At 41.9% G+C, this 17,372-nt stretch overlaps 3 protein-coding genes across 5 annotated transcripts; all 3 read right to left on the reverse strand.

Moving 5' to 3' along the window:
- Positions 1-1,979: 1,979 nt before the first annotated feature.
- On the reverse strand, positions 1,980-5,091 carry tmem177 (transmembrane protein 177). Of its 3 annotated transcripts, none has more exons than XM_070975988.1 (3): positions 4,979-5,091; positions 3,461-3,725; positions 1,980-3,033 (listed from the first exon to the last, which is right to left on the reverse strand). In XM_070975988.1, the coding sequence occupies exons 2-3, from the start codon at positions 3,659-3,661 to the stop codon at positions 2,302-2,304; spliced, it is 933 nt and encodes a 310-aa protein (XP_070832089.1). In that variant the 5' UTR covers positions 3,662-3,725; positions 4,979-5,091; the 3' UTR covers positions 1,980-2,301. The 3 variants fall into 3 exon arrangements, with proteins under 3 accessions (XP_070832089.1, XP_070832091.1, XP_070832090.1); XM_070975990.1 differs by having other exon boundaries at positions 3,461-3,702; positions 4,975-5,026; XM_070975989.1 differs by lacking the exon at positions 4,979-5,091 and adding an exon at positions 4,660-4,826.
- Positions 5,092-6,156: 1,065 nt separating this feature from the next.
- LOC139340230 (nuclear factor 7, brain-like) lies at positions 6,157-7,581 on the reverse strand. Its single transcript, XM_070975964.1, has one exon. The coding sequence runs from the start codon at positions 7,576-7,578 to the stop codon at positions 6,157-6,159; it is 1,422 nt and encodes a 473-aa protein (XP_070832065.1). The 5' UTR covers positions 7,579-7,581.
- A 1,800-nt stretch (positions 7,582-9,381) lies between these two features.
- LOC139340664 (E3 ubiquitin-protein ligase TRIM35-like) lies at positions 9,382-10,356 on the reverse strand. Its single transcript, XM_070976575.1, has one exon. It carries the CDS (start codon positions 10,354-10,356, stop codon positions 9,382-9,384), a length of 975 nt encoding a protein of 324 aa, XP_070832676.1.
- Between the last annotated feature and the right edge of the window lie 7,016 nt (positions 10,357-17,372).

Raw genomic sequence — 17,372 nt, forward strand, 5'->3', positions numbered from 1 at the left:
GAGTGGTAATGTGGACTGTACTGACCTCAAGTGGCTCAAAAGAGAAACAGCCTCTATACAACTAACAAAGGACCATTGTACAGTTACTGTGTTTGGCATACAATGAAGTAAGCAGATGAAGCGGAGTGGTGAGAACGAGACAATAAGCCCAGTGTTGTTGATATGCATATCCCAAAAGCCACTTTGTAGTCGGGGAAATGATGGAGTAGACCTAAAAATTCAGTCACAGCTCTTCTTTTTCACTGAAACATTTCTCATCAGTTACATATGTACTTATTTTTTCCTCTGCGTGGTCAATATAGCATGACCCTGGCAATAAGGGGATTATTTTGGTACGACATAAATATTTAGATCACATACTGGGGAAGGCTTTTCTTGATGAAGAGCGCAGGGTGTCAAAGCTCACAATCTGCTGCATAACCATGGATCTTGAGCAAATTCGGCATCTTGCTCAAGGGCACTAATGTAAAAAGCATGCATCTTGCTCAAGGGCACTAGTGAAGAAAGGATGCTTGTTGTCAGAGAACACTGAACCCAAGCTGTCCTGATTAAGAACAGGCCCTCTGCTCCACCGGATGGGCCGTCTGCGAGCTTTTCACGTCCAGATTTTATCAGGACATGTGTCTTCTAGCTTTAATCCTACTGATCTGTTAAGAGAAAAAATACAAATGGATTCTGGACTCTACTTAGTAGCCACCTCTATGACACGGTCCACCTGAGGACAATAATGTTAAACGTCAGTGTATTTCTTTCTGCAACACTATTAATTACATGCTTCTATATTTAGTTCAGTCCACAGGGTACAAGATTGGAAATGTAATTAAAACACCATATCTGAACCATGTTAATATGCAGACAGGCGACATGAGGGAACGTGGGTGCTATACGATGAGCTCTGAGTCACAATGAGCTGCATATTGAGATTATTATGATTAAACATATTAGCTAGGGTCATGCAAATGATGCGTGGGTACGTAGAGTGTCACTCTCCTTAAAGATTGTGGGAAACCCGGCATGAGGGGAACAAAGGGACGCTGCTGTTTGTTATCTCAATTAGATGATATTCATATAAGAACAAATAGATGGGCGTAGATAAGAAGAACACAAGGGAAAACAAAAAGACGACTGAGCTTCATCTTATAGATGTGCTGGGAAAATACTTCATTAATCAGTTCCATACAACATACTTCAAGTGTGCGCATACAGATGGTACATAAAACTGTTCATTGCTTTATGGCTCACATTTCAGTATTTACAACACCAAAACACTGCAGGACAGAGATCATCAGTGCTGGTGCATTCCAGAACAATCCAGCACATTTTCATCCATAATACTTTTATCTGCCTTTCTTTGAGCAGTAACTCACCTGAAGATACTGACACAACAATGAATTGCCATTTTTCTGCAGGCAATTACAGAGAAGCATTCAGCTGAGCAGCCGAACACTTAAAATTCAAGGTCAAACCCTTGAGTGTGTTTGGATATTTGGGCCCTCGCTGAAGATCTGCAGCAGGAAACCTCTCCGGTGTTGCATGGTCATTATCCTGTCTCCATCGCTTTCCATTTCTGATAACTGATCAATGATTCTACAGGGAGAAGAAATTACGGGGTTCAACTTTTTAGATGTGAAAAAAATAAATCAGAATTCATTTTAGTGAATTTTTCAGGGCTGTGATAAAACACCAGAAAAACTCAATATGCCCTGATTGTAATGTGAACTCTTATAATGGATATCTCAAACTTAGCATATAAAAGCAAAAATATGTATGCATGTACCAACAATTGTATAGAAGGAAATACGTTTTGGGGAATTTGGGTGAAGAGACGTGTGAAAATTAGTGTTTGCCAACACCGGTCATTCTTAGCAAGTTCTACATGTAACATTGAGAGCAAAAATCTGATCACAGTTAATTCTGCATGACAAAGATCATTCAGCCATGTCTATTCAACAACATCTATTTCATCACAGGCTCTGAAGAGGCTTCGGAAATGTTTATTTGTACACCAGATCCAGAATAAACCATCTACAGTTTGTCTTTGCAGCATAAAAAACAGGTGAATCTTGTGGTTTGAACTGCTCCTCACATCATAAAATATTCCACAAAATAACCATCAGCACATGTGAGATGACATATTTCTAGGATTCATTTCTTTTTTGCAGCTAAAAGAAATTCAGGAACCCTCCATCCCTGATCTTATTCCACAGTCCAATCAGAGTTATTCAGGACATACAGTGGATCATCCCATGTTCAGGTGAGGCCCAGTCACATCTATCTTAACTCTCAACTCACAATTTCTTTTCAAACTTTCTCCTTTTCCAGCAGAGTGAGGATCCCATCCCTCCTCAGTGTGTATGGTGTGTGTTTCAGCTGAAGGAGGTGAGCAGGAAACAAGTTCCCGCTGGGAGTGTACATGTCCTCTCCTTTCTGTCCCATCAGGGAGCGCAGGGTCTTGTTTCTGGACAGGATCTTATCATAAAACTCTACCCCTCCTTTGGCATAATCACGGGACACCCCCGCTGCATGCTGGTCTGACCTTAAGTCAGTCCACTGACCGACAGCGTCCGAGGTGAGGAAGTAGGACACGGCACCGAGCCCCAGCGCCACAAGGTTCGCAATCCCGCGAAACAGCACAGGCCCAGCGTGGAGCCCCATCACCTGCTTCAGCACCACACTGTACACCCAAACCCCACCCAGAGAGAGCGGGGCAACGGCAGCATTCAAAACAGGTCCTCCAGACTGCAGGCGGGCCACCTCTCGTGCTATGGCGAATTTCTGCGCCTCGAGGGAAAACACCAGCGCCTCCTTGAGAGCAGAGCCAGCGTCGCTGCTCCAGTCCACCATCTTGCCGTTAATGAAAATGGTGCGGTCGGTGATTCCGCTCAGGTCGTCGGGCGTGCTGTTAAAGTTTGCCGGGATGCCGATTTGGGCCCCTGCAGGAAGCCAAGGGACACCAGCACCAACCGGATGGAACCCAAAGGAGGCGAAGGCAGAGAAACTCTTTGGTGAGCTGAAACCATAATCCTTCAGCACCTAAAAATGACGACAACAGCGAATTTGGATTTTGGCACTTTTTTTTTTGACTGCACACTGGTGTTGCTCTTCCATGAACTATGAATGAATTGTTCTGTGAATGAAATCTTTGTGAGTGCTGTACTTATTAAATGAAAAGGTCTGTATCTTTTTATGCACTTTTCTTCTTAATTCAACTACTGTGAAAAGACTGTGCACGGATATAATGCCAACGACCCTGACATAACTGACTGCTCAAATACAATGCTTTTCAATAGTCTAATACTTGGCATCCTTTGGGTGCTTTGTCTCATCTTCACCATCTACAAGTAATTGTACAGATCTAACTTACTTGACAAAAACTGCTATTAAATGTAACCTTGAGAGGAGAAAGCAAAGAAAGAGGAAAAGAGCTCAACTGAAACCTCTGCACATACACACAGTCTACCTGCTGGAAAACATCCTCGAGCTTCTCAGACAGCGTGACTGGCTGTCCCTTGTACCAGGCCTGATAGAGTGGACGGTAGGACACGTCAGGGAAAACGTGGTAGAAGGAGTTGGCTGCAAAGACCCCGCCACAGCTCGCGATAAGCAGCGGAGTCCGGTACTTCTGCAGAAGCACTGAGTACTTGAGGAAGCTAGATGCCATGTCACGTTTTTCTTTTCAACTAATTTGGTGTCAGTGAGGTGCTGCAGACTTCAGTAGGTGGCATCTGTAAAGGAGGCAGACAACACGCTCATGAGTATACCAACAGGCCCGCATGTCACAGAAAAGCAGAGTGAATTCAGTAGAAACATGACATATTGTAGATTTCTGTTGTAAAAGTCTCTCCCTTTCAACAGAGATTAAGTAGGCTTCTCAGGAACACTTCAGGCAGGGATGTGAACCTTTGCTGTCCAGTTGAAGGGATATGCTCTTCAACCACAAGGCCTTCATAACATCTCCTTCATCACACACAATATTCACTTAGCCTCAGGCATACACAATAACTCCTGGTCAAGATGTCTTTACGGTTAACAAAGAAAACACCAGATGGGAAGATAATAGTTGACACAACTAATGCATCGTGTTACTATATGTTCCAGTCCCCAGATAAAGCTTGTGTATAGGAAAATAGCATATCTCACTATAAATGAGCAACAATTATCACAATAATTTTCAAAGTAGATTCATCTGATTATTTTCTCGATTAATTGATTAGTTGTCTGGTCAACAAAATGTCAGAAAACGGTGAAATGGTCCTCCAATGTCTTGTTTTGTCCATAACCCAAACATATTACACTTATTTACCATCATAGAGGAGCAAATTAACTTGAAAATATCCACTTTAAAGAAGTTGGTGTCAGAAAATATTGACTTTTTCCTTAAACAGTTGGCGACTAATTTAACAGTTGACAACTGCTGCAGTTCTAACTTGAGGGTTGCGTTCAGGTTATGCTGGGAAATCTATCTACATAAAAGACCATAATTTGATACGAGGCCAACTCCAGGGATTTAGCCTCATTTCATCGGTGACAAAGTGGGATGTTGGTTTACATAACATCATGGTAAACCTTAAATGTAGTCTTTTCCTGGTTGAAGACTAATTTTCTTATATGACACTGTCGGCTGAGTATAATTTACATATTCGCTTAGCATCAGGGTACCGTGTCAAAATGCAGCATTTTCTCAGTATTGCCGAGTTGAAGTTAGCCAAAAGCACTCATTATCTCATGACACTAAAACACTAGAAAACGATATTAAAATGTCCCACATGTCCCGTTAACCAACTCCACCGATACAAACGGATGAAGTGAGCTTGTAGATAGTATTTCATTACATGCTATCTACATTATACGGTGACCTTAAGCTAACTGAGCGAGTAAGGAAACGCTATCACCATTACCTCACTGAATTCAAACACGAAGAGGCTAAAATAAACAATAAACATTTTCTTCAAAGCGACCAAACAGGTTTTAAACTCACATGTTCTCCACATCTTTACAAGGACAGCTGCACAGGCCGGAACAGTTACATGATATAGCCAGAGAAGTTTTTAAACGTAAAGCGACTTAGCTGTCGCCGTGCTGTTGCACGACAGTTTTACGACAGTAGGCTGTAAAGTAACACGACTGTTTCGTGTGGTGTCACGTGAATGTATTCAAAACCTTTGATGATGGAAATCATTTATGTGAAATGAATTTAGGAGCACAAAATATTAAAACGAAACGCAGCATTCCTGAGATGTTAAGCAGAAAAATGCATTCATTAAATTGCAAAAGCTCATCCTGACGTTGTTGGTATGTTTATTAGCATGACAAGCATTAGCATTAATATTTATCACGCGTTAGATATGACTGACAAGATGAAAAATAAACCGGGATTAAAATATCTAAATACCTACCAATTAGCATGATTAATAAGCATAACTGGAAGTGCAGTTTCAGAATTCACCTGTTAAGCAGTTTCTCTTCACACAGCCTGATCATACATCCCTCACTCTTTTCTGCAAAGTATTTTATTGTTTTTATGTAACAAACTTTATACATAACTTGATACTTAGAGAAATGGCTCAATTTAAACATATGCCTACAAATGTGGAATTAACAGAGCAACAACAACAAGAAAAAAGAGGAACGATACTTTCAATCAGTAGAAAACATTGAACACTACAGAATGTGTCCACCACTGTGCGACCACCCTGAAGGTCAAAATAGTGCAAAGTGCAAGATACAGAAAAATACAGCGAAGTGAAAAAGTCCAAAGTAACTCCCTGCTACCAAGTATGGTATAACCACAGCTTGACAGTGCATAGTCAACGTTAAGGCCATTCTGACTTTGATAACATTAAACATTGGTAAGATGTGCTTTTTGTTTTACAGTGTACACATCTCTGAACATACAAGTACTACTATCATATACTCCCAATACAGCTGAAAACAAGGCCAACATATTTTTTGTAATTGTGTATTCATTTTTTTTTTGGTTCAGATTGCAATATTCAGTATTCACAGCCTTCACTACTGTTCAAGGCTAATATATGCTGTAATGCTATCTGCTCACATTTATATTGATATTCAGTACTCAATTATTTTACTTTCCTCCATTGCTTTACAAAAAAAAAATCTCTTTTCTTAAACAGATGGAAGGCAAGTACCGCAGTATCACTGAATCAGTATGATCTTCTTCCAGTCCTCCAACCGCCGTGTAACCATCAGAGAGAGTTTCAGTGGTAATATCTTCAGTGGGTGGTCATTCCAGGTGTTGATGTACGGAAACAGCCGGTCAGTGAATGTGTGTGTGAAGGTATGTATGAGGGCGTTGGTATCTGGATCTGAGAAGGACAGCTTTCCTCTGTCCCAGTCCAGGTGCACTCTGACCTTGTGGAGCCTGTCCATCGGTGGGAGGACAGACACTCTATGCGGTGGGGAGAAAGCTGTGAATTTACCGAAACAAAACCTCACCATCCACAGCCCAGACAGTATGTCCCCCTTCCTCTGGGTTTCCTCTGCTATCACACCCAGTGCCCATACTTGATTGTCTCCAACATACACTTCCCAGCTGTGAGTCCCTGAGCTGAAACCCTCACAGCCAAGGACGCTGCGGTGCTGCTTCATCCTCTCTGGAGTCACGGCGAGAAGCTGTTTTGGTCCCCACCTTACAGCAGTCAAACCTTCAGACAGGTGCAGTTCTTCGTTGGCAGTGTTGGGGTTCATGATTACAGGTGTGTATGACACGATATCCTTCATCTTGACCCAGACGTCGAAGCTCATGTTCCCCAGATGTTTGCCAACGTCGATCAGGGTCCCTGTGACCTGCTCTGGGTCATCCGGCAGGGGGCGCTGAACTTCTTTCGTTATTGCATCGACCTTTAGCAGGAATGACGTGTCCTCATCCTTCAGCCCTCCTTCTATGGCCTTTAAGGTACTTTCCATGAAGTTTATCTGTCCGCTCAAAACTGCAATCTTATTCCTCATCATCTGTATTTTAAGCTGCTCTTCCTTCTTCAGTGCTGCAATCCTGGCATTTTCCTCCTTTAACAAAAACCTCCGGAATACATTGAACTCATCTCTTATTGTCTCCTCCGTGCACTGAGATTGGTTTTTAATCTCTCCCTCTGTCTTCTCCCAGGTTGCTTTCATTTCACTGAAGAGTTTCACTTTGGCCCTTAGCGGCATCAGGTGCTCCTGGAGGCCGTTTCGCTCCCGCTCCGCCGCCTCGTTAACGGGTGTGAACCTGTGGTTTCTGTGGCTGGTCGAATCCCTGCAGACAACACAAACAGGTGTGCGGTGGTCCTCGCAGTACAGCTTCAGTTTCTCGTGGTGCAGGCTGCAGATAATCCCAGAGTCCACCTCCAGCAGAAACGCCTCGCACAGGTTCTTCAGCACCAGGTTACGCGGTGGTGACTTAGTCGAAGACACCGTCTTGCAGACGGGACATTCGCGCTTCCTCTTCGTTTCCCACCATATCTGCACACAGGCTTTACAGAAGCTGTGGCTACAGTTCAGGAGAACCGGGTCTTTGAACGTATCCTGGCAGACCGGGCAGGACAGCTCGCTACTTGCTGCAGACCATCTGAAAGCCATTTCTGTTTTCATGCTTTTTCTTTCGGTTTGTGACATTTGTCGACCAGCGAACTAGCGCCCTTTTCCGGTCAGGTGTCGAATGTAACGGAACTGCATTGACAAATATGCCATGATATACAGCACTGAGCCACTGAGCACGCAAGACACAAATGAAATCAAAACAGATAAACAATAAATAAACAAAATCGTCGAGATCAATCGTCTTCAACAACTTTGAGTTTCCTACGAATTGTAAAAACCTGCATGTTTTCTTTCCACATAGTTCAGAGCAGAAGAAGAAGAAGACAAACAGCTCTCATTGGAAGATGAAGTTTGGAGTTGCAGTGAGGAATCTTGTTTCATGAATAAGAAATTTTCCCAGGAGAAAAACACAGAATTATAAAAAGTTCACCATCTCCATCATTGAGTATGGAGTCCAAAACAACATAATCTCATGAAAAGGTGGCTAAAGCAAATATTTCAGTTTCTAACCAATCATGTAAGACATCCCAAAATGTTTTGTGGTGTGTGCGGGAGTTTCTGCCTCACTTTCAAACATAATTATCAAAATGAAATCTAATATGAAGAAATCGGCCGAGGCAGTGACTATCACTGACCACTTTGAAATGCACCTCTTGGCATTGGCATCAAGTATAGGCCTGCAAAACTTTTTAATAATCAATTTACTGAATTTTAAGAGAATAGAGTTCTTATTTGAAAGGCCGGGAAATTAATTGGATGTGAGTATACAAGTACTACTATCATATACTCCCAATACTGCTGAAAACAAAGCCAACATTTCTTTTGTAATTGTCTGCTCATTCTGTTTGGTTCAGGTTGCATATTCAGTATTCACAGCTTTCACTACTGCACTACTGTTCGAGGCTAATATATGCTGTAATGCTAATATCTGCTCACATTTGTCCATTTCATCTGGTGCAATTTTTACATTTCTAAGTTGTATACTTCTCTCAATTGTGAAATAACACTATTTATTATCCATATTGGCAACTGTATTCTTGTTAACTGTATATATTGTCCATATACATAGACCCAGCATTTCCCAAGTGAAATAGTGATTTTCTCAGGTGCAATAGTATTCTGAAGTGCAAAAATGTAATGTCAGTAGTTAGTTTTTTTTCTCAATAAGACTAGTAAGTAAGTAAGTAAGAAAAATTTATTTTTAAAGCACATTTACAACAGTTCACACTGACCAAAGTGCCGTACATAGTGCAGTTAAATAAATCAAAAATAAAGTAAAAAGAACTGTATTGAAATAAGAAGACAAAAAATTCACAAACATCCACAAAATGAAGTTGCAGTAGACAAACAACGGAAGGTAACATAATTAGGTGGGGGGTGTAAAGATGGGGTTTAAGCCTTGATTTAAAGGTAGATATGGAGGAAGCGTCGCGTATGTGTAGTGGGAGCTGGTTGCACAAGCGCGGAGCTGCAACAGCAAAGGCACGGTCGCCTTTCTGTTTGAGTCTGGAGCAGGGGATATGAAGAAGGCCCTTGTTGCAAGATCTTAGGGAGCTAGGGGCTGAACGGGGGTGTAAAAGGTCAGAAATGTAGGATGGAGCCAGGCCATTGAGGGCTTTATACACCATTAAAACAGTTTTAAAACGGATCCTGTAGTGTATGGACCGCCAGTGAAGGGACGCCAGAACAGCTGAGATATGATCCCATTTTTTCTTCTACTAGCAACAGTACTTTTTAATGGCAGTAGGATCCTTTGGCATTTATTATTTTTAATAATCTGTAGAAATGTACATAGACATAGTTGTTTTGCTTGCTCTAATGACTAAATTTCCCCAGCGTGGATCAATAAAGTCCAATCTTATCTCTTATCTTATCTTCAATTATTTTATTTTCCTCCATTGCTTGAAAAAAAAAATGCAGGTCTTCGTTGGCAGTGTTGGGGTTCATGGTTACAGGTGTGTATGACACTATCTCCTTCATCTTGACCCAGACGTCGAAGCTCATGTTCCCCAGATGTTTGCCAACGTCGATCAGGGTCCCTGTGACCTGCTCTGGGTCATCCGGCAGGGGGCGCTGAACTTCTTTCGTTATTGCATCGACTTTTAGCAGGAATGACGTGTCTTCATCGTTCAGCCCTCCTTCTATGGCCTTTAAGGTACTTTCCATGAAGTTTATCTGTCCGCTCAAAACTGCGATCTTGTTTTTCATCATCTGTATTTTAAGCTGCTCTTCCTCCTTCAGTGCTGCAATCCTGGCATTTTCCTCCTGTAGCAGAAACCTCCGAAGTTTACTGAACTCCTCTCTTATTGTCTCCTCCGTGCACTGAGATTGGTTTTTAATCTCTCCCTCTGTCTTCTCCCAGGTTGCTTTCATTTCACTGAAGAGTTTCACTTTTGCCCTTAGCGGCATCAGGTGCTCCTGGAGGCCGTTTCGCTCCCGCTCCGCCGCCTCGTCGACGGGTGTGAACCTGTGGTTTCTGTGGCTGGTCGAATCCCTGCAGACAACGCAAACAGGTGTGCGGTGGTCCTCGCAGTACAGCTTCAGTTTCTCGTGGTGCAGGCTGCAGATAATCCCAGAGTCCACCTCCAGCAGAAACGCCTCGCACAGGTTCTTCAGCACCAGGTTACGCGGTGGTGACTTAGTCGAAGACACCGTCTGACAAACGGGACATTCTCGCTTCTGCTTCATTCTCCACCATTTCCGCACACAGGCCTTACAGAAGCTGTGGCTACAGTTCAGGAGAACCGGGTCTTTGAACGTATCGTGGCAGACCGGGCAGGACAGCTCGCTACTTGCTGCAGACCATTTGAAAGCCATTTCTATTTTGATGCTTTTTCTTTCGGTTTGTGACATTTGTCGACCAGCGAACTAGCGCCCTCTTCCGGTCAGGTGTCGAACGTAACGGAACTGCATTGGCAAACATGCCTTGATATACAGCACTGAGCCACTGAGCACGCAAGACACAAATTAAATCAAAACAGATAAACAATAAATAAACAAAATCGTCATTAGAGATCTTCAGCAACTTTGGGTTTCCTACTAATTGTAAAAAACCTGCATGTTTTCTTTCCACATAGTTCAGAGCAGAAGAAGAAGACAAACAACTCTCATTGGAAGATGAAGGTTGGAGTTACAGTGAGGAATCTTGTTTCATGAATAAGAAATTTTCCCAGGGGAAAAACACAGAATTTATCAAAATGTGAAGCCCCCCTGCCAAGAGATACCTACCCATTAGTAGGCACTATTATTGTATTTATTTGTTAGTTAGTAGTTCTGGTTAGGTCAGGTTTGGTTTGGTTGATTGGGCAATTAAATAAAATGAAAATGTTGTAATGCAGACCTGATTTTATTTGTTAGTCCCTGTTCTTTTGTGTGGACAATAAATGCACAAGCAGCTGCTGAGTCCTGAAATAATGTGTATTAGGAGAGGAGGATAGAGGTTGACTTCTGACAGTCTGTACTGCGCCAACAATGCTTGCAGCACCGCAGCATCATTTTAGATAACAAGTATTTTTCACTTCAAGGACAGGAAGAAAGTCTTGCTGCAGCTATTCACAGCTTTGCTCAATCATGCGTTTACGTGTTGCTGATGTTTTGCATGTGGTGTGAGTCTGGGGTCAGTGCAAAACTTAGACATATGGCCACATTTTCCTTTTATCCAAAGTAGGGCAATGAGGGCAATAATGCAGTCTGCTCACAGAATACTGCATCAAAACACTTTGTCTCAGGTCACAGATGAACAAAGGTGAACTTCAAGGCAGCTGGAACCAGCCAGACCTGGCAATCAGCAGCAAAGACATTCTTCACTTTGGTAGTCAGAGCGTGATTCAGTTGAAATGAATGAGGGAGTGAATAGTTGGAGAGACGATTATAAGTGTGAATGTGCTTTTATCAAGAATTCTTCCCTCCTCTGTAGGCTAGAAAAGTGCAAAACCTTCCTGAATATTGCACTTCATTGTAATTTTATGTAGGATTTTTTTTTAGACTGTTAGGATATTATGTGTATGAAAACTATATTAATATGCTGTTATTATGTTTATTTCTAATGTGGGTTAGTAGTAATAGAATAGATTTTATCAGGCAAAAAGGGAAAACATGTAATTTAATGTGACTGTGGGGAAATGCTGTGTCATAGTGTCTTTATTGTGTGTATGTATGTTTTATGCTATTTCAATGTAAGCAGATAAAGCAGAACAGAAATTATACAGAGAACAGAATCAGTTGGTGGAAAGCAAATAAAAATCAGAGGAATTAGAACAGAAAAATTAAGAATAAAACATGTAGAACTCACCAGAATAAAAATAAAGCTGATCTCCCCCACATCTTTTTTTTTTTTTTTTTTTTTTTTGTGCTGAGCCGCTGCTGTCGTCTGTGGGTGTGATAAATAGGTGGGGACGGTTCATTACAGCTCTACTGGTATTTTCCATTCTTTCAAGAGACCCTGTCCACTGCAGTTGCTGCGTGTTGTTGCACATATTATGTTCCATGTCCCACATTTCTCTAGATCGAGTCAAACGTGCATGAATCTGGCGCAGATTAAAGAAAAGGGCAGGGGCGAACAAGTGTGTTTGCTGTTGCTGCTGAGCTGTAATGTGTTCATTTGAAATGCTTTGAGGCGTGGCTACATGCCTGCCAGCTGTTGTTAAATTTTAATGGTGTAGCTGAGCTTGGTGCTTATGCACAGGATGCAAATGAAAGCTGGACCCAGGTACACAACAGATTGTAATGCAGCCACTGCCTGCACATGGCAGTGGTGTCATGGCGGAGGAGGAAGTGAAAGTCGTGCAGTTGCTTGAGACAGTAGTGAGAAAACGTTCAGAATTTTAGACTAACCCGTGATCCCATGATGACCTCTAATCACGATATTCAAGATCACACTGTACAACTGCTGAAACACAACAAGTGTTTTGTATTCAGAGGGTTTCTGTCAACATGGAACCTTGGATGAACCTTGGTATTTTGATGCCAAATTACTGTGGTGTTGTATACTGGGGTGGGGCAGCCAAAAACACCCTTTTAAAAGAATATTTGTAGAGTACAGCTAATCCTCCAGACCAAAAAGCTATAGCAGGCCAGAGTGGGTGAGCACTGCTCAGACGGCTACCTCACCTCAGCCGGGTCACTCACCAGATGTTTGACTTTTTATTTAAAGGCCATTCACTGTGTGTTTTTCAAAGCATGTTTCATCCTTACAAACCCGCCTCAACCTCATTAAAATACAACTATGAAAACCGATGCATGTCATTTTTTTTCCTTTTTGCCTTTGACAGCTGAAGACATGACAGGGAAGAGGGCAGAGAGAGGGGACGACACGCAGCATACGAGCCGCAGGTGGGAGTCGAACCTGCGGCCAAAAATGCTCTATGAAATGCTCTTTGAAAATAATCACATAAAAATGAATCTGCGCAATCTGGAAAAGACTACTGGACAAATTAGAGACGTAAACAGAGAGGAATAGATTATTATAGCATCAACATAGCACCTGTAGAGTGATGACTCATGATTAATATGACCATGTGCATGTGGGGATAAGCCTGACAGCATGTAGGACAGTATCACATAGACTGATCTGGTAAGACTGAAAAATGTCTCACTTTGCAGTGTGTGTGTGTGTGTGTGTGTGTGTGTGTGTGTGTGTGTGTGTGTGTGTGTGTGTGTGTGTGCCTGCATGTGTGTGTGCATATGTATTGTGATCAAGACAGACGGTGTGATCCTAGTGGAAAGAAACAGCTCACTACTGTCTCCATGGAAACAGGCAAGAGGCGATGGAAGTGTGTGTCTCTGTGTATGGGTGTAATATGTGTGTGCGTCTCGAGGGAAAGAGACAGAGAGAATCCCCTGTCCTATTCTACTCTGTTCTACTGTGTTCTATTTAATTCTACCCTGAGCTACAAACCTCAAATAGATATGTGCATAAATGCAAGGGAGTATTGTCAGTTTGTGTGTGCGTGCATTTGTGTGTCATTAGCTTCATTATCGTCTATTCATGTGTAATTACACTGTAATCACTTTGTAATATTGTTGAGAAAAGTGTGATATAAACAAAGTTCATCATCATTATTATTATTATTTTTATTAATAACTTCACACAGAGATGCGGCAGTCCTGAGTTTCCATGCTCTTCTTCTCTGACGTCTGCACAATGCATGCTGGAAGAAGCCACAGGTACCAGATTGCATGAGCATTTTTAAAGGATGATATTGGAATCTGTGATCTCTTCCACTGGCACTCTTTGGTCCTTGGCATTTGAAGCCAGCCTGCAGGGACTACACTGAAGTCAGATTGCAGCTAAACCACCTTACCTTTGATTTCATGCACTAAACCCAAACTAAACCCAGGCAAGCTGCATTCTGTCTGATCTTCTTGAAAGACCTGAGACATGTGGGCTTGCTCATGTGTAAAGTCATTCTTAGAGGAGGGCAGTGTCCTATACGTAGAGGTCAAGGAGGCAATTTACTGGACGTTCATGTGCATTGGATTGGGTGTGTTTTTTTACACATGGATGCATGTGCAAATAAATGCAGCATGTGCATCAATACTGACACAGACAGACGTCACCTGTGCTTAATGATCCATGGCACCGAATGTCAATTGCACTTTTCAGAGTGCACATGCTGGACACTTGATGTACCTTAAGAGAAAATCAATATTGAATGCGAGTAATTTTGACCACATGATTTGGTTGTTGTAATTGTGTTCATGGACACGGGTCCTCCTGTGACTGTCCGTGCAGGGCTGCCATCAGAAAGGCTCACTCGACCTGGCCGAGCCCTCCAAACGCCAGCGGCAGCATCTGGAGAAAAATGAGGAGTATTCAGGAGACACAAAGCAATCAATTCTCAAATTAAGATCCCATCAACTTGCTGTCCAATCCAGTGGAGTGACCTCTCAATGAATGAATAAATCAGTAACCCAGTCAATCAATTCGCCACCTCTTGATTGCTTCCTACAAGTCATCCAAAGCCTAAATCAATAGATCCTTACGTCAAACACAGCAGGCTTTTACTCTCTGATGAACATACAGGAAAAACAAAGACAAAACACTGGATACCTCATGTTTACTTTAAATTACTTTTCCATACTTTAAGATTTCTAAATGTCAAATCAAAGTGTGATAATAAATCACTGTATGATTTAAATTTACTGGATAGATCGGTTCCTTTTTCTAGTTGAAGAAAAATGAGCTTGAAAGGAGTGAATAGCTTCACCAATAGGGCATAAGATGTGCTTACTTCCAGACCCTTACCCCGTCCACACAGTCGGCCTGGCACTGACCAACCAGTAATAACAGGAACATGATCCACCTTCATACCGCCTTAAGTGCTGCTTTTGTTGAGGGTGCAGTTGTAATCCTGTTACAGTTAATGGTACAGCTAGCTCGGCCAGCATTATAAGACATTCCTGAAACACAGTAGGATGGACCTGTGATCTTTACCTCATAGCCATCCTATAGTGGAATGACTTTAGGGATGGCGGCGCCGGTCAGTCAGACGACGACTTTGCTCTCGACTGAAATATCTCTCAGGTGGACTCCCATGCATTGTTGCAAATATTTATGATTTTGGACTATGTATGCCAATAATTTTGACAATCTGCTGACATTTCCTCTAGCGCCACCTTCAGTTTGACCTTTGTGGCAGCTATGGATGCATTGCCATGAAATTCCCTCGGGGTTAATTGTGATAGCTTTGGTGATCCGTTTACTTTTCTTCTAGCGCTGCCATCATCAGCTCAAAATTTTAATTTGCTAATAGCATGCTAATGCACTTAACCAAGATGGTGAACATGGTAAACACTACCCCTCTCAACATTAGCTTATTGGCACTGTTATTGAGAGTGTGTTAGTATGCTGACATTAGTATTTAGATCAAGTACGACTTCAGAAATTTGCCAGCGAGGCTTGGCTAACAGCAGCAACACCTGTAATATGTAACGTTGTGATAATTTAGGACTTGAAAGCAGGACGCGGACAACAGTTTACAAAAGTGCAAACGCAGTTTTATGAAGAAGTTGGTTAGATGGGGTTTGGAGAGCTGGACCAGGGCTGATGGTGGAGCAGGGCAGGCAGGGAGGGCTGAGCTGTAAGGCAGATTGGCAAACTGCTGACCGAGGCAGGCATATAGAGATGACAATAAACCTGAGGTACAAGGTAACACAGGGTTCAGGCAACCAAGAAAGAAAGGCATTTGTCCTCAGCATTAGTAAAAAGTTGGCAAACTGAGTAATCTGGCAAAGAACATGATTCAGTGTTAAATCATCATCATGAATAGCAAAGCTACTACTACACATACTGCATGCTGGAGGAATGCGACTGTACTTCTAGTGCAGCCTGAAATGGTACAAATTTGCACCTTTAAGTCCCCTTATCTTTATCACCAGTATTTATCAATTGCATTTTTTTTTATTAAAGTACAATTTACAAACAATGTACATCATACATTTTATCCCTTTTTCATCCCCCTGATCCCCCGTCCACACACACACGTACAAACCAGGTTTGTGCAATTAATTGTGAATGATGGTTGAATTGTTAAATCCTTAACGCCATTATTGTGGATCAAACAGTGCTGCTATTTGTGCCCTTGTTTTTTGTGCACTTCAAATTCCTCCAACTATATTCCCATTTCTCTTCTGCATAACTGGAATTTGAAATATTTCCACTCATCCGCTTGTGTTCTTTCTTTTTCTGTCTTTGTTTCGGTTTGTTAAAAGTGCTGATAATCAAAAGATGTGCTGATGTAAATGTGTGCTTGCTGGGTCTCTTTATGTGTATATGCACATGCTTTAAAATACAGTACATTTTCCCAGAATTCCTGGACAAACAGACATACAGAGAGATTTCTTTGTTCTGCATCACTTAGTCACTGTGAGTTGTAAAACGCCTAACACATGGGTTATTTACAGAGGTAAAACTCATATCAAGCACCCTCTTCCTCATTTCAATTGAATTATTTACATCCTTCTCTCCTTCTCTCTGACACACACGCACACACACACACATCTCTGATGGTTTCTGGTAATGGACCGCTACATCATAAATAGTCCTGCCAGTAATGTGGAGAATGTGTGCATGTGTGTGTGTTTCATCTTTCTGAGTCTATACTTGCATTGTGTGCAGGCATTAACTACACTATGTTATATCTCTCTTTAAATAATATATCAGTTAAGACATATCTCATGAGATATCAGCATTCCTTGGTGTTGCAGCCTGTCTGCTGTGGCTTGGAGTTGATTTTCAGAATAAACTCATCTGCTTACAATCAACCTCATAATTACTGCGGTTTCTGGAAAGCGGTTCTTTTTGGTAGCTACTCGTGTGATAAATTAATGAGTAGATCTTGCCATTGTTTCATGATTCCTCACACTTACATTAAAATAATTTTCCGATCTATTACTGAATATGTTACTGAGTAAGGAATGTGATCCATCATCAGTTTTTAATAAGTAACACAAACAATGTACGCTTTTCCTCTTTATTCTGTCTGCACAGATCTGCTGGTGCACGTTCCGGCACATGCATGCATATTTACTGCTCACCAAATTAAACTGTAGCCTAAAGCATCTGCCCTAATCTATTCTCAATATCACCAAACGCCTCTTACAATCTATTTAGTCCTTTGCTCTCAATCATTTAGTATTACACACACACACACGCACACACACACACACACGCACGCACACACACACACACACACACACACACACACGCACACACACACACACACACACACACACACACACACACACACACACACACACACACACACACACACACACACACACCCTCCTTTTCTCTTGATTGATCAGATTCTTATCTGTCTCTTTGACCTCTA

Source organism: Chaetodon trifascialis, chromosome 12 (assembly GCF_039877785.1).
Source record: "Chaetodon trifascialis isolate fChaTrf1 chromosome 12, fChaTrf1.hap1, whole genome shotgun sequence".
Taxonomy (NCBI): Eukaryota; Metazoa; Chordata; class Actinopteri; order Chaetodontiformes; family Chaetodontidae; genus Chaetodon; species Chaetodon trifascialis.